This window comes from Eschrichtius robustus, chromosome 1 (genome assembly GCF_028021215.1).
Source record: "Eschrichtius robustus isolate mEscRob2 chromosome 1, mEscRob2.pri, whole genome shotgun sequence".
Lineage (NCBI taxonomy): Eukaryota > Metazoa > Chordata > Mammalia > Artiodactyla > Eschrichtiidae > Eschrichtius > Eschrichtius robustus.
The window spans coordinates 182,347,407-182,369,300 of NC_090824.1; the positions used below are offsets into that span (position 1 = coordinate 182,347,407).

General features: G+C 38.7%; 1 protein-coding gene across 4 annotated transcripts in view; it reads left to right on the forward strand.

Annotated features, from left to right (window-relative positions):
- CUL2 (cullin 2) overlaps positions 1–21,894 on the forward strand; it is an 81,865-nt gene continuing 59,971 nt past the window's right edge. The window contains exons 1-2 of one of the 4 annotated variants that reach the window (XM_068560752.1): positions 1–139; positions 17,179–17,319. In XM_068560752.1, the coding sequence (XP_068416853.1) occupies positions 17,201–17,319 (119 nt within the window). In that variant the 5' untranslated portion in view covers positions 1–139; positions 17,179–17,200. Of the gene's footprint in view, positions 140–209; positions 411–1,115; positions 1,138–17,178; positions 17,320–21,894 lie in introns of those variants that run through there. The other 3 variants (XM_068560744.1, XM_068560734.1, XM_068560760.1) reach the window with 3 other exon arrangements.

Genomic DNA, 21,894 nt, shown 5'->3' on the forward strand with positions numbered 1-21,894 from the left:
GACCCGAGGGCGTGTCGGGAAAGCCAGGCAGCGGAGGACAGTTGTTTCACAGCTCGCATAGCCCGCCCGCCCTTCTCCCCTCTCCGCTTCCCACCGCGCCGTCCCATCCGGGAGCTCTGCAGTGTTCCCGCGGCGGCAGGTGAGCGCCCGGCCGCGGCCCCGGCCCGGGTCCCCCCCACTTCTCGGCGGTGGCGGCGGCCGGCGGGGAGGCGCCTGCGCGCAGTAATGGCAGCGCGGTGAGCAGGGACGGAGCTGACAGCCGCCGCCGCCCACCCTCCTCGCCGGGCTTCGTCCTGCGCGCTCTCGGGCTGTCTCCCACCCCTGGTCCCTGCCCCGCGTCCCGCCTCTGCAGCAGGTAACCCGCTGAAGGCCCGGAGCCGGCTGCGGGCACCGGGAAACTTCCCTTCCCGGTTAGTGGGTGGCGGGGCTGGGGCGGGGAGAGGAGTTGGGGGCACGGAGGGGGAGGGGAGGGATGGAGCGGCGGCTGGGGACCGGGTGTCCTGTGGGTGACCCCGGCTCCAGGAGCGCCAGCCCCAGAGCCCGGCCGCCCCCGGACTGCATCCCGGGCCTCCCAAGCCGGTCTTGGCCGCCCCTCCCTCGGCCTCATTTTCCTCCTAGGGAGGGAAGGTGCGAGTGCGTGTTCTCTGCTTATTTACGTCCTCACGCGGGCACTGAGCTCTGTGTGTTTGCTGGGGCCGGGGGGGGGGGGCGGCATCAGTCTCTTATATCCTTACTACGAGTGTTTTCACTTTTGTTTCCGCAGACAGCGAAGATTGATAGCTCTGGGGAGTAGTGTCCTATGTGCATGCTAGACCTGTCTCACCACTTAGGGTTTGGTGAAATTAGATCCTTAGACTCTCCTAAGAGCACTTGGTTAACACACCAGGGAGTCTGCACCATTCCCCATCACCCCGCAAATACGTGCATGTACATAAAACATTTGCGAGTTGCTGGCTGTTGTTACAGTTAAATCCTCTCCTTTCCCCAGGGATTACTATTACCAGTTGAAGGACAGTACCTTGGAAGTTAAAATTTTGATAATAAGATAAGAACTATTAATATTCGCTACAGACTGTTTGACTTTACAGTGTAAGCATCTTTGGACTAGACCTGTCCCAAATCTACACTCATAGTAAGGTATGGGAAATAATCACTTAGTTCTCATTTACTTCCGACTACGTAATAGGCATTTAAAAACACTTAAAAGACTGCTCCCTCCTTTTTACAATCTCACAGTTCTTTCCAAGACAGACAGTTGAACAAATTGTTTATATTTTGCCTCTTTTGCCCAAATATAGTGTTTGGAAGACCCTTCCAAAAGAGTCAGAGATGAAATAGCAGACGTACACAGTGTTTTGAGTTAATCTTCCCCCCCCCCCCAGATGCTGTTTATAAGTTGGGGGAACATCTCTATAGTGTGCATGCACGAAGTATGTGTGTCTTTGAATGTTCACATGCATCTGAAATACTCTTACTTCACTCTCCACCCTTTGGTGATTTTTTCAGTGTTTTATGTGGAAAGGTAGTTTATTCATGTTTTTTATCTTCACCAGTCTGTCACTAAATTAAATGCTGTGGACCTTCTTTAAAGTCAGTTTTACCTTGTCTAACAGTTCAATATTTATTAAGCACCTGATTCGTATGCCAAGCATTACTGGAAGCATTAGGGATACAACCATAAACAAGACACGTGAAATTTCTGCTTTCCCGGAGCTTCAATTCTGGGAGGTAAGGGAAAGTCAGAAAGTAATTAAGAAGTAAAAGCAATTTCAGAGAATCATAAGTGCTGTAAAGGAAGTAAAATAGGGAGTTGTGGTAGTGACCGGGACAGACTGCTTCAGATGCTGTGGTCAGGAAAGACCTGTCTGAGGTGACTTTTGACCTGATATCTGAAAAGTGGGAAGGATTTAGCCTTTGGAAGTCTGAGGGAAGAGTGTTCCTGTCTGAGGGAACAGTAAATGGAAATCCCTAGAGGTGGTCTCAAGCTTGGGTTCGGCAAATTGAAAGAAACTCAGTGAAGGTGGTCTGGGACCCTCATGAGAGAGAAGAGGTTAGGTGGTAGCCAGAGGTCAGGTCATGTGAGGTCTGTTATCCAAAGGAGTTTGTTTGGCTTTTATTTTTAAAGTACATTGAAAAGCTATTCCCTTTTTGTGAAGCTGGGAGTGATATGGTCTGGTTTACAATCTGACTGTGAAGGAGATTGGATAAGAGAATAGCAGGGATACCAGTGAGAAGGCTGTGGCAGATTTGAGTAGTGACTGGTGTCAAGTAAAAAAGATTTTGAGATATATTTTATAGTTAAAAGTAGTGATTTGGCATGGTTGGATGGGAATGCAGTTGGTTGGGACATGGGTGACTCCTGGGTTTGGGGCTTTACCTGGAGCATGGTGATGCCACATATTGAGATGCGGAAGAAGTGAGGGAGGCAGGTTGTTATATGGGGATAGGGTTGGAGGGGACATGTTACATAGGACCTGTTAGATGTTCATGTGGAGGGGAGAAGCAGGCAATTGGATATACACGTCTGGAATTTAGTGGAGAGGTTAGGGAGTTCTTCGTTCATTCAGCAAATATTTTTCAAGTACTAGCTGTGGACTAGGCAGTGGGGATGTATAGTAGTGAAAAAATAGACAAAAATCTCTGCCTTCATCGAATTTAAATTCTAGTGAGAGAAAGAGATGGGGAGTCATCCGCCTTTATCTGTTGGTTTATTATAATTATGTTTGCATAGAAACTACATTCACCTGATTCAGAATTTGAAATGTTTGATGGGATATAGAATGAAAATCTCCCTTATTTCTTGTCCCTGCAGTTTTTGTCAAGGCCAAATATGTTAGTGGTTTCTTACTCATCTTTCCAAAGATATATTTTGTGCACATGTAGGCAAATGTGTGTAGATTCTTCTCCCCACTCGGCAGAAGTGGAAGCATACTTTCCTTGCTTTGACACTTGTATTTTTAAGAGTATTAAATAGTATTTAAAAGTTATGAAGCAGTATGAGACCACCTAAAGAAAGAATGTAGAAAGAAGAGGAGAAGAAAAAAAAAAAAAAAAAAAAAGAAAGAAAGAAGAGGAGACAGTCGTGGGGCACTGCAACAGTTTATGATTTGGTCCCGGCGCTCTTTGAGTTTGGAACCTGCAAATGTGGAGTTGTTTAAAGAGCTGTTATTTTTGTAAGGCTTTTTATAGAAGTTTGCGCTGTTTGTGTGTGTGTGTGTGTGTGTTTCACCTTATCTGCCTGTTTTCTTTATATGCTAAAAAAAAGTTTGATTATGATTGAAAGCAGCGTTTTCATATATGTACTGTCAGTTAAATTCAAGTAAATTAATGACAAGATCAAGCCCTTGAATGTTAATATTTTGAAGTTTATCTTGCTGATGTTAAATCTTAGAAAAACAAGCAGAAATTTGGAATGTTATCATGAGAACATAAGAAGTTATTGATACTTGAGATGTATGACTGAATTCTCTCTCAGTAACCAGTTAATAAACTATCTGTTCAGAGTGATCTGGCCCTTTGCCTGGGTTTGAATCTTAACAGTAATGTTTCTACTGCATTGCAGATGTTAGCATAATCCTTGTGTTATTATCTTAAAGATTACAGACCTTCCCCGATTTACGATGGTTTGACTTACAATTTTTCAGCTTTATGATGGTACAAAAGTGATATGCATTCAGTAGAAACCATACTTTGAATTTTGAATTTTGGTCTTTTCTTGGGCTAGCAATATGGAGTATGATAATCTCGTGATGCTGGGCAGTGAGCCTCAGATCCCAGTCAGCCTAGCAATTACGAGGGTGAACAACCAATATACTTACAATCATTCTGTGCCCATACAACCATTCTGTTTTTCACTTTCAGTACAGTAGTCAAAAAATTACGTGAGATATTCAACACTTTATTATAAAGTAGGCTTTGTGTTAGATGATTTTGCCCAACTGTGGGCTCATGTAAGTGTCCTGAGCACGTTTAAGGTAGGCTAAGCTAAGCTATGATGTTCGTAGGTTAGGTATATTAAATGCATTTCAACCTAACGATATTTTTAACTTCCGATGGGTTTAGTGGGATGTAACCTGATCTTAAGTTGAAGAAGATCTGTATATAGATTCAAACTATGTTACTACTGTGTATTTGGAAAGGCCTGTTGGAGATACTAGAACAGTGAAGTTCCTTTGATTCTTAAAAATTTTGAAACAATGAGTAGTGTTAAGATCATGATATTAGTATCTGCAACAACTTTTGGGTGCAGTTAAACCCTGTTGATTGACCTGGAGGAGGGGAGATGGAATATTCTGTAAGTTGCTTTAAGCTTTGTTATTTTGAAGAATTAAAAAATCCAGACTTATTGTGTTCTCTACTGAATTTATAATACTTTTTATATTGGTTGGCATTTTGATTTTCAGTTAGCTGTCTTTAGCCAGATAACTTCCTATGTAAACTGGTCTACCTCTTTTTTTTTCTGAGATTGTTCTTGATTCATGAACTGTTTTGTTCAGTTTGATTCTTGTGGTTATTTTTGTTACTGTTACGTACTTTTTTTTCTTTTTTGTCTGAGATAAGTAAGCAGCTAGTTTCTAGGTTGGAGAAATATAATCTTTGGTAGAAAATATTTAATATTTCTTTTTGAAGCATTAGACACTAATTACTAAGAAACGTGTGGTGAACGTATTAAGCTTGCTTAAACTCTGTAAATGTATAGATGTTAATGTCCTATTTGAAGATTTTAGTTATCCAAGGGATTTCCATTTATATACTTTAACATTGTAAATGATGTTACTGTTGTTATTTAATCATTGGATTATAGCCTGATTGTGTATGTGTCAGAATTTTTCATCAATCAGGGTAATAGTTTATCATTTTTGTTTCTCTTATCAGCTGTATGCTTCTTGAAGGCAGCATCTCTAGTACCTGGTAGAGAGAGGTCTGAATATTTTAAATACTTAATAAATATCTATTAACTCAATGACTTAAGTCCTGTTCCAATGTTGGTTGCTTTTCAAATAGTGAAATGTTGGATTTACCCTGTATAGATATTTCTTGAATTTCTCAACTTTGTTTTACTTCAGTTGAAAAAAAGTAGAGGATACTTAAAATTTTATTCATTTATTTATTTAGTTTTGACTGCACTGTGCAGCATGTGGAATTTTCGAACCTGTGCCCCCTGCAGTGGAAGTGTGGAGTCTTAACCCCTGGACCACCAGGGAAGTCCCCCCAATTTTTTTAAATGGAGTAATTTTAGACTTGCAGAGAAGTTGCACAAATAGTACAGAGAGCTCAAGTATACTTTTCCCCCAGCTTTTTGTAATGTTAACAGCTTACGTAACCAGAGCACAATGATCAAAATGAGGAAAATTAACATTGGTACAATACTGTTAATTAAACTACGGACCTTATTTGAATCTCACCAGTTTTTCCTGTAATGTCCTTTACCTCTTTCAAGATTCAATCCAGGATCAGACACAGCCTTTAGCATGTGTCTCCCTAGGCTCTTCTGATCTGTGATAGTCTTTTCTCATCTTCCATCACCTTCATGCTTGTGATGAGTGTGGTCAGTTATTTTGTAGAATGTCTCTCAACTTTGGTTTGTCTTATGTTTTCTCATAGTTAGATTGAGGTTGTACATTTTTGGCAGGAATACTAGAGAAGTGATACTGAGTCCTACTCAGTGCGTCACATCACAGGATACAGGGTGTCAGTATATCCTATTAGAGGTGATATTGACTCTCATTAAGGTCATGTCTGTTAAATTTCTCTGCTTGTAAAGTTACTGTTTTTCTCTTTGTAATTACTGGATATCTTGGGGGAGATTGAAACTGTGCAGAAATCCTGTTCTCAAATTTTTGCCCATTCATTGCAGCATCCTTTGGTAGTTCTTGCTTGTAATAATTATTATAGTAGTGTTCACCTGATGGCAATTTTATATTTTTCTCATTTCCTTCTACACTTATTAATTGGAATTCTTCTATAAGGGAGAACTGTCCCTTCTCCATATCTGTTTATTCAGTAATTTGTTTGTATCAGTGTTGAGTCATAGATATTTGTTTTACTCTATGGTTTATAATCTAATTCTATCATTATTTATTTTATCGCTCAAATTGTTCCACAGTGGCTTTCAGGTTGGCTCTTTGTCTTTTGGACATCCCCCATCCTCTTTAGGAAAGCACTTCCTATTTTCTGGCATCATAAGATGTCCAGGCTCATATTTTCCTTGCTGCAGCCCTGGAACCAATCACTTCTCCAAGCTCTGGTTCCTTCTGTTGGAGAATGGTATCTAGAAACCAAGATCTGGATGCCATGTGTGTTCATTGCCACTGGGGTGTCATTGTTCCTAGGCCCGCTCAATGAGCAGAGCTAGAACTGTATATGTATACTAATCCATGCATACACAAACATCTATGTTTATTTCTATATCTTTTTATATTTCTGTGTGTGTTAAAAACCATGAGTTCATACTGATAACTCTGATTCCAGTCAAGCACTATAGCATTTACACTAGCTGTCCCCTTTTATTTATGACTACTATTTTCTGACAGAAATAGAGCATACTTTTCTAATAGTCATAATAATGTATGTAGTATAAAGTTACCAAAATAATGAATCCAAGGTTTTTAGATATATGTGACTTAATTTAGCTCTCAGAATAGGATAACAAATATTGCAAGTCATTGGATTGTGCAAAGAGAGGATAATTAGAGTAACCCTTTTTAATATTTGGATAGAAGGTCAGGCCTAGAAAAAAAATGCACTCAATGTTTGGATTATTTGTGAAAACGCTTATTGGTCATAGCCTTGTCTAGCCTGCATGCCAAACTGGGCTTGCCTACCCATGAGAGACTCAGACAAATTCAGGTTCTCTAACTCATCCCTGATACATATATAAGAATTTTTTTTTTAAGGCTAGTTGGTATCTTAGATTCCTTGCCTAGATTGTTAAAAATGGAAAAAAGTGAGGAAGCAAGTGAAGAAGACTTTAAACTTCATGCTGATGGGAGCGATGTGAAAACTTGGAAAGAAATACTGTCTGTGTGGGAGAGTCTCAAGTTCATTGAGGAGAGAAGGGTCTTTAATTCTGGTCAAATTAGCTTTATTTTGGAAGCAAATGTCTTCTGTAACTTCTTTGTTGTATTATAAATACATTCCCTACTTACCACTGTCCCCCTTCCCTTTTTTTGAGACTGAGGTTTTCATCCTGCACTGTACATTTTGCCAACTGGGATGACAGACTGCTGTATTTCTCTTTACACCAATGTTTTTTACACCAATTTCCTCCTTTTTTTTTTTTCTTTTTTACCAAGTTGTCAAGAGGTATCTTTTTTTTCTTTTTAATTTTATTTATTTATGTATGGCTGTGTTGGGTCTTCGTTTCTGTGCGAGGGCTTTCTCTAGTTGCGGCAAGTGGGGGCCACTCTTCATCGCAGCGCGCGGGCCTCTCACTATCGCGGCCTCTCTTGTTGCGGAGCTCAGGCTCCAGACGCGCAGGCTCAGCAATTGTGGCTCACGGGCCTAGTCGCTCCGCGGCATGTGGGATCTTCCCAGACCAGGGCTCGAACCCGTGTCCCCTGCATTGGCAGGCAGATTCTCAACCACTGCGCCACCAGGGAAGCCCCCTCCTTTTTTTTTTTTAAAGCATACTACTAGAAATTCTTAAGTAGGAAAGTCATGTGATGGAGATGACATTTGTGCTGTGGAGCTGTGTGTGTCAAACCTCATTGCAACAGTAAGCTTTGTACCCTGAGCCTCCAACTAACAAAGGTACCTCTTGGCTATAGCTAATGGGTCACACATTCAGTGCAGTAAGATGAAAGTGTTTAGCTGCATTCTTGGAGCTTATTTTCATATGCAATCGTGGTAGCATTTTTGGTCAGTGTACGCTAGAGACAGCCCTTGAAATGGAAAATATTGCAAAGTTAATAATGCTCTTTGATTGGGTCTTAAGTATTTTCCTTATTTTGTGTATTTAGAATATAACCTGCTCAATAAGCCCCCTGAATGTCATTTTGAAAACTAACTATGGTATGTTGACTTACCTGAAATTTTTTTAGGCCCCAGTATTATATCTTTTTGGTAATTTTTGGAATGCCAAATTTTTATTGCTGGTACTGATCAATACTGAAATAAAAAATTATCATTTGGTAGTTTTTTGGTTGTGTTTTGTTTTTTTAACTAAAAAGAGACTCACAACTTGAAGCGTTTAGCCATTTACATTATTGATAATTATACTTTTGGAAGGCAACTGAAATGTTTATCAGTAGTTAAGCTGTAGTCATACTGATCAGTATGTTAAACATGGTTATACATTTTACTAAAATTTATACTTCAAATAAAATATCTAATTATGCACCAATGTCAGTTCTAGACTTAAAATGGAATGTTTTGAGATTCTGTTACTGCTTTACCTGCTGAAATGTAATTATCCAAGTCACTTCTTTGTATGAAAAATGTCTAAGTGAAGAACTACACAGTATCACTCCAAATTAAAATCCTTCTGATCTTTGCAAAGTTATATCTTTTGTATTTCTGCTATTACTAGTAACTTTGTTTTTTAAACATTTTTGGGGTGGGAATTTTGTTAGGCTGTGTTAACACATCATACTTTGGGGCAGTACCATGTTATTTTGGAGCTCTTTCAACCTCGGTACCTAAAACTCACTGGAAAGTTAAGATATTCAGGAGAAAGGAAAGGTTAGTGACAGATCACCTTTCAGTGTTCTGAGGAGTGAGGTATGTGTGTGAGGAGTAAAACTTAAAAAGCAAAAGAGATTTTAGAACATTGCTATCAGAAATCTAGGTAGCTTATCAATTTGATTTTCCTGATTGCTTCTTTATTTTCATCTTTACCTTGGGTTACCTAGCTATTCTCTTAGAACTGGTAACCGATTTAAAAGTCTTTGTTGTCAGAATATTAGTAATAAAGTATTTATTGACTTTCATGGGTAGTCAGTGATAAATTAAGAAAGCACAGAGAAGTTTTATTTTTTCTTAAATGATAATTGATAGATAATAAGGATTATAAGTTAAAAGTCTTTGAAGAATTGTAAGCAGAGGGTATGATATTATCAGACTTGCATTTTTGGAAAGCTTACATTGGCCACAGTATTTGGAATGTAACAAGGGGCCAAAAGAGGATACAGGTGGCTCATTTAGGAGGCAGTAGTTGGGTAAGAGGTGGTGGTCTGGATTAGGGTGATGTCAGTGGGAATGGGAAGTAGTGGTTGGATTCAAGAAATGGTTAGGAGATAGGGTTGACAGGACTTATTGATTGATTTGAGAGTAAGAGAGAAATCAAGAATGATTAATAAAATTTCTACCTTGAGCTAGATGTATGATAATATTTATTAAGATGTGAAATACTGGAAATGGATGGACATGTTGAGTTTGAGGGGTCAGGTTTATTGAGGTATAACTTACACATAGTAAAATTCACCCTAAAAAGATACACAGTTCTTCGAATTTTGACAAATTTATATGGTCACGTAACCACCACCACAGTCAAGGTATAGAATATTTTATCACCCCATAAGTTTCCTGTTTGTTTGCTCCTTTGTAGTCCATCCTGAGTCTCTGACAACCAGTGATCTGATGTATGTCCTTATATTTTTGCCTTTTTCAGCAACCATACAATAACGTAGCCTAATGAGTCTGTCTGCTTTCACTTAGCATAATGCTTTTGAGAATCATCCATTGTTGTCCACATATCAGTGATTTGTTCCATTTTAATGCTGAATAGTACACCATTGTGTGAAAGCACCACATTTTGTTTTCCATTCACTAGTTGATGGCACATTTGAGTTTCTGGGTTTTGGTAGTTATGAATAAAGGTGCTCTAAAATTTTGTGTTTAGGTTTTTCTGTAAATGTATGTCTTCATTTCTCATCTATAAATAGCCAGGAATGGGATTGCTGGGTCACATGAGAAGTGTATGCTTAATTTTAATAGAAACTGCCCAAGTGGTTATTTCATTTTAAATTCCCACCTGCAGCAAATGAGAGTTTCAGTTGCTCCATGTCCTCATCTGCATTTGATACTGTCAGAATTTTTGAGCCATTCTAATAAGTGTATAGTGGTATCTTGTTGAAGTTTTAATATGCCTTTCCCTAATGACTAATGATGTTGAGCATCTTTTTATGTGCTTACTTGTTATCAGTATTTCTGAGCTTTCCATTTGGGTCTTTTGGCCATTTATTAATTGAGTTGTATATTTTCTTTTGATTGAGCTTTGAGAGTTCTTTATATATTCTAAGTACCAGTCCTTTGTGTGTGTGTGTGTGTGTGTGTGTGTGTGTGTGTGTATCCTGTATCAGATAAATATTTTACAAATATTTTCTCCTACACTGTGGCTTTTCTTTTTAAAAATTTTTTATTGAGGTATAGTTGATATATAGCATTATATTAGTTTCAGGTGGACAACGTAATGATTCGATATTTGTATATGTTACAAATGATGCCTATAGTAAATGTAGTTAATATCTGTCACCATACATAGTTACAAATTTTTTTTCTTGTGATGAAAACTTTTAAGATTTACTCTTTTAACAAGCTCAAATATGCAATTTGGTATTATTAACAGTAGTCACCGTGTTGTATACGTTACATCCCCATGACTTATTTTATAACTAGAAGTTTATACCTTTTGGCCTCTTTCACCCCTTTTACACACCCCTAGACTCCCTCCCTTCTGGCATTCATCAGTCTGTTCTCTGTACTTACGAGTTCAGTTTTTTGTTTTGTTCCATGCAAGTTTTATCATTGTTTTTTCTATTTCTGTGAAAAATGCCATTTGAATTTTGATAGGGATTGCACTGAATCTGTAGGTTGTTTTGGGCAATATGGGCATTTTAACAAAAATAGTTCTTCCAATCCATGAGCACAGATATCTTTCCTTTTTTCTTTTATTTGTGTTGTCTTCGGTTTTCTTCATTAATGTCTTATGGTTTTCAGTGTACAGGTCTTTCACCTCCTTGGTTAAATTTATTCCTGGATATCATATTCTTTTTGATGCAGTTGTAAATGGGATTGTTTTCTCAATTTCTCTTTCTGATAGTTTGTTATTAGTGTATAGAAATGAAGCAGAGTTTTGTATATTGATTTTTTGTATCTGCAACTTTACTGAATTTGATTATAGTTTTTACAGTTTTATGGTTAAAAAACTAGGGCTCTCTTTATATAATATCATGTTACCAGCTTTACTTCTTTCTTTCCAATTTGGATGCCTTTTATTGCTTTTTCTTGCCTGATTACCCTAGCTAGGACTTCCAGTACTATATTGAATAAATACTGTGTGGCAAGAGTGGGCATCCTTGTCTTGTTCCTGATCTTAGAAGAAAAGCTTTCAGCTTCCACTGTTGAGGCAGTTAGCTGTGGGCTTGTCACATATGACCTTTATTATGTTGAGGTGCATTCCCTCTATGCCCACTTTGCGGAGAGTTTTTGTCATAAATGAATGGTGAATTTTGTCAAATGCTTTTTCTGCATTTGTTGAGATGATCATATGATTTTCATTCTTCATTTTATTAATGTGGTCGATTGATTTGTGAACCTTGCATCCCTGGAATAAATCCCAGTTGATCATGGTGTATGTTCCTTTTATGATCCTGGTGTATCATTGAATTTGGCTTGCTAAATTTTTTTTGAAGACTTTTGCATCTGTGTTCATCAGGAATATTGGCCTGTAATTTTCTTTTCTTGTGGGTGTCCTTGTCTGATTTTGGTAATCTTGATAATGCTGGTCTTGTAAAATGAGTTTGGGAGTATCCCCACCCTTTTTTTCTCTTGGAGAGAACCATCCTGGAGCCCTTTGTTCTGTGTCTGTGTAGACAGGTTGTTTTTAAAATCTGTAAAGCTGCTGTTCTGAAAAATTCCTGTTCCTCTCTCCTGTGTTAGATCCCTCTGTTTCTGGGATCCCAAGTCTTTCTTGGTTTGTTCCATTTCCTCCTGATAGAGGGTATCTTCCAATAGGTTCCTGAATAAAATGACTTCATGGGAAGTAAATTATTTGATACCACTCTTGATAGAGAATTCTAGGTAATTAGTCATTTTCCCTGAGAATTTTGAAGGCATTGCTTTATATTACCGTCCAGCTTCCGGTGTTGCTCTTGTAAATCTAAAGACTTTATAATTTATATAGTCGTTTTTTCTTTTCTGAAAACTTATAGAATCTTTGCTTTACCCCCAGTGTTTTAATATGTCAAAAAGAGGTGCCTTGTTATTTATTTTTAAAATCAAACATTCTGGGTATTCAGTATGCCTTTTTAAGTTGGAAAACTAATGTTCATTAGTTCTGGGATATTTTTTCTTTGATAATTACCTCTCATTCTAATTTTCTAGAATGCATATTAATTGAATGTTAGACCTTTTGGATTAATACTATGTTTTTTTTTAAGCTTTCTAATTTCTTTTATGTGCTTCCCCCTCCCCCCCATATTTATGGAACTGTTAATGATGATGATGGTGAAGATATTTTTTTTACCCTTTTACTTTGGAAAATTGCAAACATATACAGAAAATGCATATTATAATAATCCCTCATGTACTTATCACTCATTCTCAACAATTATCAATTCATAAACAAGCTGTTTAATTTTGAAGCAGATCTCAGACAGCATTTATTACATCCATAAATATTTTGGCATGTGTCTCTGACAGATAAGTACTCTCAGTTTTAAAGCTCTCATAATTATTGTTATAAAAATTATTTTTTAAAGTCATCAAATATCCCATCAGTTTATAAATTTCCAGGGTTATCATAAATATAATTTTTAAAAAGAGCTTAAATCTAGATCCAAATAAGATCAGTCACACTGTGGTAGATGAATGTGCCTTTTTAGTCTATTTTAGTTCAATTTCCACTCCACATATATCTCTCTCCCACTCTCATTTTCTTTTCTCTCTTTTTCTCTTATGTGTGTGCATAGTTTATTGAAGAAATCTGATTATCCAGTCGTTTCCTGCAGTCTGGATTTTGCTGAATTGCAGGTTGATGGTTAGTAATGCTTATATATATAATATGTATAGCATAGGAGGAATTCAGAAGGTATTTAGTAAACAGTAGTTAAAGATCATGATAATAGTGTAATTTTCTTCTCTTATCAACTAGTATAGCAGTTGTAACTTAAATTGTGTTATTAGTATCTTTAGAAGAAAACCTTGTTAATGTCAATGTAAAAAGAGCTTACTAATTCATAAAAAAAAACTATTTAACTTAAAATTACTGATATTAAACTAGGCACTTCAATTTTGGAGGACTCATCACATATCATATCAAACTTAGTAGAATGAATCCTGATACAGCCAAACAATGAAATGCTATTAAGATTAAAGAAACCCTTGTGTATTAAAATGGAATACTTTCCCAAATATACTGTTAAGTGAATATATTGTTAAGTAAGCAGTGTAATACCATTTATGTAAAACAAGTGGAAAAAGACCATCTCTATATTCATTTATGTTAAAAAAGGGGAATAACAATATATATGTATAAAATACCCCCAGACACATATAATATATGCCTCTGGTGATGGGAGCTGGTGACTAGAGCATGGGAGTGAGAGGGAGACTGAGATTTCAGAATTTGCAACCATGTAAATATACCTTTTCTCCCCTCCCCTCCACGTTACATTGCTCCAAAGTTTTTGATACGATTATTTCACCGTAAATGTCTAACAGCTTTATTGAGTTATGCTTCACATACCATTCAGTGTACTCTTGAACTGTACAATTCAGTGGTTTTTAGCGCATTCACAGGGTTGTACAAACATGATGACAATCAATACTAGAACATTTTCATCACCTAATTAGCAGTCACTTCCCATTTTTCTCCAAGTCGTCTAGCCCTATGCAACCACTAAAGTACTTCCTGTGTCTATGGATTTGCCTATTCTGGATATTTCATATACGTAAGTGGAATTCTAAAATATGTGGTCTTTTGTGACCAACTTTATTCACATAGTGTGTTTTCAAGGTTCATCTGTATTGTATTATCTATCAGTACTCCATTCTCTTGTATTACAGAATAATAATCTGTTGTATGGATGTACTACATTTTATTTATCCATTTATTGCTTGATAGACATTTGAGTTATTTCCACTTTTTTGACCTTTATGAATAATGCTGCTCTGAACTTCTGCATCCAGGTTTTTGTGTGTTTTCTCTTGCATAGGAGTGGAATTGCTGGGTCATATGGTAACTATGTTTATATAAATCACTTTTGTAATTATTTAACTTACTATTATTGACAGCCATACATACTTAGAAATGGTGCTCTAAGTGAGAAAATCTAATCTATGAATCATTTTCAAATGTAATGAAAATTTTGTAAATGTTATTTTCATAAAATATTGTCATAATGTTATCTGGAAACATAAGTAAACATGAATTTTTATTTTTCAATTTTTTTTTTTATTTGGAGCCTATGATTTATTTTTAGGGGCCATAGGCACAGTACCTGTGGGCCAAAGTGTTAAAAACCCTAACATTGCATGAATGAGCCCAGAAGAAAGCTAGAGGAAACTGTAGTAATGTGAGATTTGAACTTTGCAGGTGCTCAGTAGGACATAGTCTCACTGACTGGGGATGGAAGTGGTCCTGGCAGGACACCAGGTGTAGGACATGATGTAGCACAGGAATGAAAACAAGACTCATATGTATTCTTGTGAGTTGTCTGACAGTTTGGGAAGTGGAGAAGAACAGTGGGGTGGTCGTGGTCTTGTTTCTTTCTTTGCCCTCTCTCTTTCACATCCTTACATAAATTCTCCATGAGTAAATGCTCATTTAAACAATTGAAATAAAATGAAGGCTTCTCTCGCCTTGGTGTCCACATTTTCCACCCATCTAAGAATGGATTATCACTGCACATAAACCCATTCTATCAGAAATCTGTTGGTCTCAGGAGAGAAGTCAATGCCAGTCTGATTCTGCTAAAACTTCAATAAAGCTAAAAGGTGATCTGTGCAACCATTAAAATAATTTATAACCAGGGTGTGTAGTATGATTCCATTTTTATAAGGGGAGGAAACGAATGTGAAGCGGACAGTGACAGCTTTTTGATAGAGAGTTACAGAATAGTCCCTACCTTGAAGAAACACTCAGATAATCACAGTTGAGCATGGTTTAATCCTCTAATAGAGGTTAAACATAGAGTTCTCAAGTAACGCTTAAGAGGGCACCTTACCTAGCTTAAGTGGGCCCAGAAAATTTTTTGAAAACAGATATTCTGGGCCAAGGCTGAACTATCAGTAGGAGTTAGGGGAATGGGTGGAAAGGGGGAGGCAAGGAGAAGGGAAGAATTTTAGGTACAGAAAACAATGAGGATAAAAGGCAGGGTGTGTGAATCAGCCTGTTGTGTTCAGTGACCTCTAAGCAGAGAAGTTACCAGATTATGATGTCAAGGAAGGGAGTCCCATGAGAAGAGCAAGGTGGAGAGGTGCTTTAGTCCAAGGTCAAACCATGGAAGCTTGGTGGGCCATGTTGCCAGTGAGCTTAAACCGGATGCTGTCTATAGTGGACAATCACAAACAGCTTTCAGTACCAGAGTGACATGGTCAGCTCTGTGGTTTACGTAGGTTATTTTTGTTTCTGAGTGCCAGATCCAGGAGTGTAACCTTCTTGAAAGTCAAGAACTTTGTTTATTGACCACTGTATCCTCAGCCTAGTACAACGCCTGGCATGTATCTAAGTATTCACTAAGGATGTTAGTAAGGCAGTATAGTTGTATATGGCAGTTGAGGGCAGGGGTTACAGCGCGGGTCTGAATAGCTCCATGACCTTAAGCAAGTTTCTTAATCACTCTGTGATCAGTTTTCTTATCTAGAAAATGGGGAGAACATTGGGCCCTACTTAATCAGTTTGTTGGGAGGATTAAGTGAATTTATATAAAGCACTTAGATTTGTGTTTGGCTTATAGTAAGTACTGTGTAAATATTAACAGTTGTTAGCACTTCTTTGATAAAGATTAATACAAACTGGAACTGCTGAGGGCCTGATCTCAGAACATTCATAGGGTTGCACAGGAATGGATGGATTTAAGAAATATTGAGTAACACAGTTAGATAGGATGTGTGAATAAGGGTGAGACGGAGTTAAGGTTAATTTTCTGATCTAGAGCTAGAGCTTTAGGTTTCCCCCTTCCCCCAGTACACACACACACACACACACACACACACAGAGGAACTACTGCTAATCCATTCTCGGTAGTTAGAGGAAGTTTAAGGCTTGTAGGTGGAGTCCCTGGTATGTTGAAGAAAGAGAGGTGATTTAGTGTGGCACACCCTCTTTTGGGTTTTTGTTTGGCTTCTCTGATTCTTTTTCTTCCCCTCCTTGGACTCCTCTTGAGTTCTTTTCTTCACAGGACAGAAACGTAAGAAGGACCCAGGACCACCTCCAGTTTGTGGGCTGGGATCGTGCAGCTGGTCTCCTCCTCTTGTCTCTTTTTTCCTCTCTCTATGCATTCCCCCCTTCTCCCCACTGTCTCCCTACCTCCTTTTTTCCCACAGCGGGACACAGGAGGAAGAATGTTTCCTCCTTGTTTGGCCCTGGCTACAGACTAGCTTGGTGCTTCACAGTCCTAGTAACGAGGGAAAACTTTGCGGAGGATGTGAAGGCATGTGCCGGAAAAGTGCTCCCTTGTGCAATTAAATTTAACTTTAAGACATTTCTCTTTTAATTCTGTTCTTCTGGTGTGATATTGAAAAGGATTTGGAATCTAGTTAAACTGATGCTCCAGGAAAATAAACCCTTTAATTGTCTTGTGTTTTCTCATATATGGCCTCAGTCTCCAGTTTAAGGAGTGCAAACCACAAGGATTTGGGGCCAAAACCTTTTTATTGAGTATCTCTTGTGCATTTCTCATGATAGAAGTTAACTTTTTGGCTCATTAGGTCCCAGCTTCTTTCTCTCAGCAAATTAAATGAGGCTTCTCAATCTTTGGACCGCCCTGGGTTATAAATAATTTGTGCTAAAAGCTTTTTATTTCCTAGAGTTTGCAGTGAATGCAGGTATTCTGTGGAATTCCTTGTCTGGACAGTCATGAGAAGATGGCAGCCAGCATTTATTGTTCTCACCACGTGCCAGATTCTGGTCTCACCCCTTCCGTGCAGCATGCTGTCCAGTTATGTGGTGCTTTAGAAACAAGTAACTGACCTTGTAGAATTCATGCTAACGTTACCGTTGTTTTTAATTAACAGATTTCAACACTAAACTTGCACAATGTCTCTGAAACCAAGAGTAGTGGATTTTGATGAAACCTGGAACAAACTCCTCACGACAATCAAAGCTGTGGTCATGTTGGAGTACGTGGAGAGAGCAACATGGAACGACCGCTTCTCGTATCCTTCCAGTGGCATGGATGCCTGCACTGATCAACATGCTAGGTTCATAAGCTTGTTGAAAAGTGACAACAGGTTTAAGCTTTCCTAAGTGGAAGAACATGCCAGTGTGACTATTTTCAAATATATTATTGTTCACATTTCCAAGTTCATTGCCTGTATGTGGCAGTCAACAATCTTTGATAACCTTTTGCTCAACAGATACTTTACTGAGCACTTAGTATATGTCAGGCACTACTTTAGGCTTTGGGAGTACATTTGTGAACAAAACAAACTACTTTCCCTTCATTCTACTAAAGGAAATAGATATTAAATGGATGTAAAACAAACCTGATGCCAGTGCTTCTAATAACAGGTTACATCCCATGGGGGGAAGTAAAGCAAAGCGAGGGCATGAGCGTGGTTGGAGTGCGTGTGTGCGCGGCTCTCTAGATGGTGGTCAAGGAAGGCCTCCTTGAGGATGGCGATACTTGAGCAGAGACTGGAACAGGGAGGGAGCAGGTCAGACAGAAACCTGGGGGGGAGTGTTCCAAGCAGAGAGCAAACAGCCAATTCAGTGGCTGTGAGATGGAAACGTTTCTTAATTGGGTTTTCTACATTTGTGAATAAGGGGTTTTATATGAAAATATAAATTTGTGGTTTCCCTAGGACAGTCTGAGACCTGCTGTCCTGCATTCCTACATGACAGCAATCTTTTTTAAAAAAAATACATATATATATATATATATATATACACACACACACACATACACACACTGTACATGATATGCATAATGTATGTATATTATTATAACGTTATTAATAATATTATTATATATATATATTATATATGTAAAAAACACAGTGCAGCCTCCAGCACCCAGGGTATATACTCTGGCACCAAAGGAAAAAACCACAGTATTACAATACTGTAGTTTCTTAGTATTGGGGAGGTTAAAAGGGTCTGTAGGAACCCTCAGCCACAGGTAGATGGAGCAGAGTGGTGGGTGGCAGCATCATCAACTCTGCCCAGTGTTTGCCAGGGGCCACGGCTGGGAGGGCCTGGGGACGGCCTGTGCCCTGGCACACTCCTGACCCGCCTCCGTCTTCCACCACAGGGACCACCACACACGCCACATTCCAGGGCAAAGAAAGGGCATAGGGTCGAGGCCTGGTCTCTGGGTCTAAGTGCCATGGCAGTGCCCCAGGGCCCTGAAGGAGGCCTTGCGGACTGGGTGGACACTGTGAGAACCAGAGATCGTTTCCCCCCGAGGGGAAGGTGAGACGTGAAGGTATTATTACCAGAGTGCGCGTGGAGGTTCCGAGTCCTCTCACGCGCAGTGCTGCCCTCCCCAGCAGTGTCCTGGGGCTGAAGGATGGCTGCCCTCGCTGTGCGAGGCGTGTGTTCTCTAGAAAAGCTTGGATTTCATAAGACAGTGATTCAGCTTGTTCTCAATGCCTAACCTAATTGTCAATATTAAACTGAATGTTGATGCAAGAACAGTGAAGTTCTTTGAATTCATTACAGTTGCAGTTGTCAGCAAGAAACATTTGTTAGGGTACCTATGTTCTAGGCACTACAGATACAGAAAATGATGGTAACATTTCTAGAAGACTTCAGAGTTTGCAAAGACCTTTTATATTTTTAATATAAAAACAAGCCTATAAGATCAGTGGGGCAGATATAATAGATGAGGAAACTGATACTCAGAGGTGAAGGGACTTGCCCCGGGTTATGCAGGTAGTCATTCAGGGAGCCCAGACTTGCATACAAGATGTCTAACATCTAATTTCCTGTACTTTCCATTGTATCTAGATGATAATTGTTATGGAGTCTGCCTTTGAAGAGCTTATTTTTGAATTAGTCTCTTAAATTTTTTTTGTGGAACATCATGAATTGTTTTTGGTGGGAATCAATAAAAACTGAGAAAACGTTGAAGGTTACTTGTGTGTTAATGAGGTTGGGCTAGGCAAGTACTTAGGTACTTTTAACACTGTTTTAACTAAAATAATGAGCAGAGAGAGGAGAGAAGGAATTGGTCATAGAAGATTACAAGAAAAGAGAAAATGAGCATAACGTAAAGAAAATAGAGTCATTAAATGTGTTCTTGTTCTTCTACAGAATATACAGTTAATTGCTGGTTTATAAATGGTTTTGAGATAGCTGACTTCCTTTGAAAGTGCCCCTTCAGTTACCGATATTTCTAAGATGTTTATTGTTTGATCCATCTAAGATGGTTCAGTTACTCTTGATCTGATCATGAGTTTTCTCCTCCTCCCCTGAAATAAAAAGTATCTACAAAAACAGTAAACTGAGGAGTGGAATATCATTTTAAATTTTATTATGAAAAATAAAGGAATGGAATATCATTTTAAATTTTATTGTGAAAAAAGCATTTTATTATGAATTTATTTATTATGTAAAATAATGTTCCTAATTGTTCTAAAGCCAGATTCCCTCCTTTTCCCTCTTATTTTGCCCTAGAATATAAGGTTGACATCTGATACTCAGATTTAGGTAGAAATTTTAGAGGCTATAAATCTTTAATATTTTGAAACTGGAAAAAAGCCCTCCCTACAAATTGTTCACCACCATATATTAGTACTTGATCTTTTACAAAGCATTTTTTGAGGTGTATGAAATATAATACATACGTAAGTAAGATATACATGTAGAGTTGAGCAAATAATTATAAGGCAGACACCTGCATTATCACAACACAGGTTAAGAACTAGAACACTGCTGGCATCCACCAACCTTCCCCCACCAGCTGCCCCTCTCAGTTCACAAGCCTGCTCCTTTCCCTTGGAGGTAACTACTATCATATTATTCTCTTGTTTTTTAAAGAACAGCATAATTGCTTAAATATACAGCCTTAAACAATATTGGTTAATTATGTTTTGAACTTTGTATAAATGGAATCATACTGTGTACATTCTTTTGTGTCATAATTTTGTCTTTCGACATATAATGCATGTGATTAATTTGTTACGGACGACCTTGTAAAATATATATTATTAGCCCATTTTACAGTTGAAAATATAGTGGCCCAAGAGGGTTAAGATGACTTCCTGATATTGTAGGCTAGATGCTGGGATAAAAATGCTCAAGTCTCCTTACACCCTTGAAGTGGGTATCAAAGAAGCCTGGTCTGCCAGCCAAAGTGTTTAACATGTGTAAGTATGGAACTTAGTGATCCCCTGTCTACAGCATTTTTACTAAATATAACCTCTGTAAGGGCACAGATACCTGTCCTGTTCACTGCTGTATTCCCAGTATCTGGTACATATAGACACCTAGCAAATATTTGGTGAGTGAATAGCTACTGTCAACTGAATGCCATGAAGCATACTGTACAGATGAAAGAAGTAGCATTAATATTTAGCTAGTTCTCTTATTGTGTTGATAAGAGGGCTCTTAATCCTCATCCTTCATAAATGTACTGGGTCCAGTTACGTAGGCAAGGCATTCTGGTTGATAGGTAATGTAAATAGAAGACATCAGTGTTTTCTTTTGATGCATAACAAATTACTACAAATGTAGTGGCTTAAATTTAGTGTTTCACTCTTTTATTATCTCCCAGTTCTGTAGGTCAGAGTCCATGGTGTGACTAGGTTCCCTCCGCAGGATCTCACAAGGCTGAAATCGGGGTTGGCTGGCTGTGTTCTCACCTAGAGCTCAGGGTCCACTTCTAAGCTCATTCCTGTTATTTGGCAGAATTCAATTCCTTGCAGCTATAGGACTGAGGTCCTGTTTTCCTACTTGACTTTTGGCTGGGAGCTGCTCTCATTGACTTATGGTCACTCTTCAGTTGTTGCATGTGACCCCCTTCCATCTTCACAGCCAGCAGCGGCGTGTCAAGCCTTTCCCCTTCTGCAGCTGGTGCAGGGGGCAGGGGCTGGTAGGGATCTGCCTTTGAAGGGCTCATGCGATCAGGTTAGGCCCATCAGGAAAGTCCAGGATAATCTTCCTATTTTAGAGCCAACTGATTAGTAATCATAACTGCAGCTGCCAAGTCCCCTTGCCATGTAAAGTAACTGGGTGTGCTTATATTCACAGTCCCAGGGGTTAGCGAGGGAAGTCTTGAGAGGCCACTTTTAGAATTCTGCCTAACACAAGTAATAATGATGCTCTATAACAGAAGCTCTGTGACAGCTTAGGTGCAGTCTAGGGTCGTTTGGGACTTATCCTTTAAGAGGTATATCAAATGCTTATGATATGATAGAGGCTAGGTGTAGATGTACATTTACTATTTGCTTCCCTGGGTTGGAGTTCTTTGGTTCTTTTGGTTTACGGTTGACCCTTGAACAACACAGGTTTGAACTGCACAGGTCTGCCCATACTCAGATTTTTTTCAACAAGTATACTGTCGGTCCTGTAACCACGGATGTGGAGGGCTGACTGTAAGGGGGTTGAGCATCCTCGGGTTTTGGTATCCACAGGGGGTACTGGAACCAATCCTCTGTGGATACTGAGGGACAAGTGTACTTGTATTCATGGTTTTCTGCCTTTTGGTAGCTGTTAGGACAATTCCCGAACCCCAGCAGTGTAATATAGACGGTCTCCTACTTAAGGACAAGATAGATTCTAGTGAA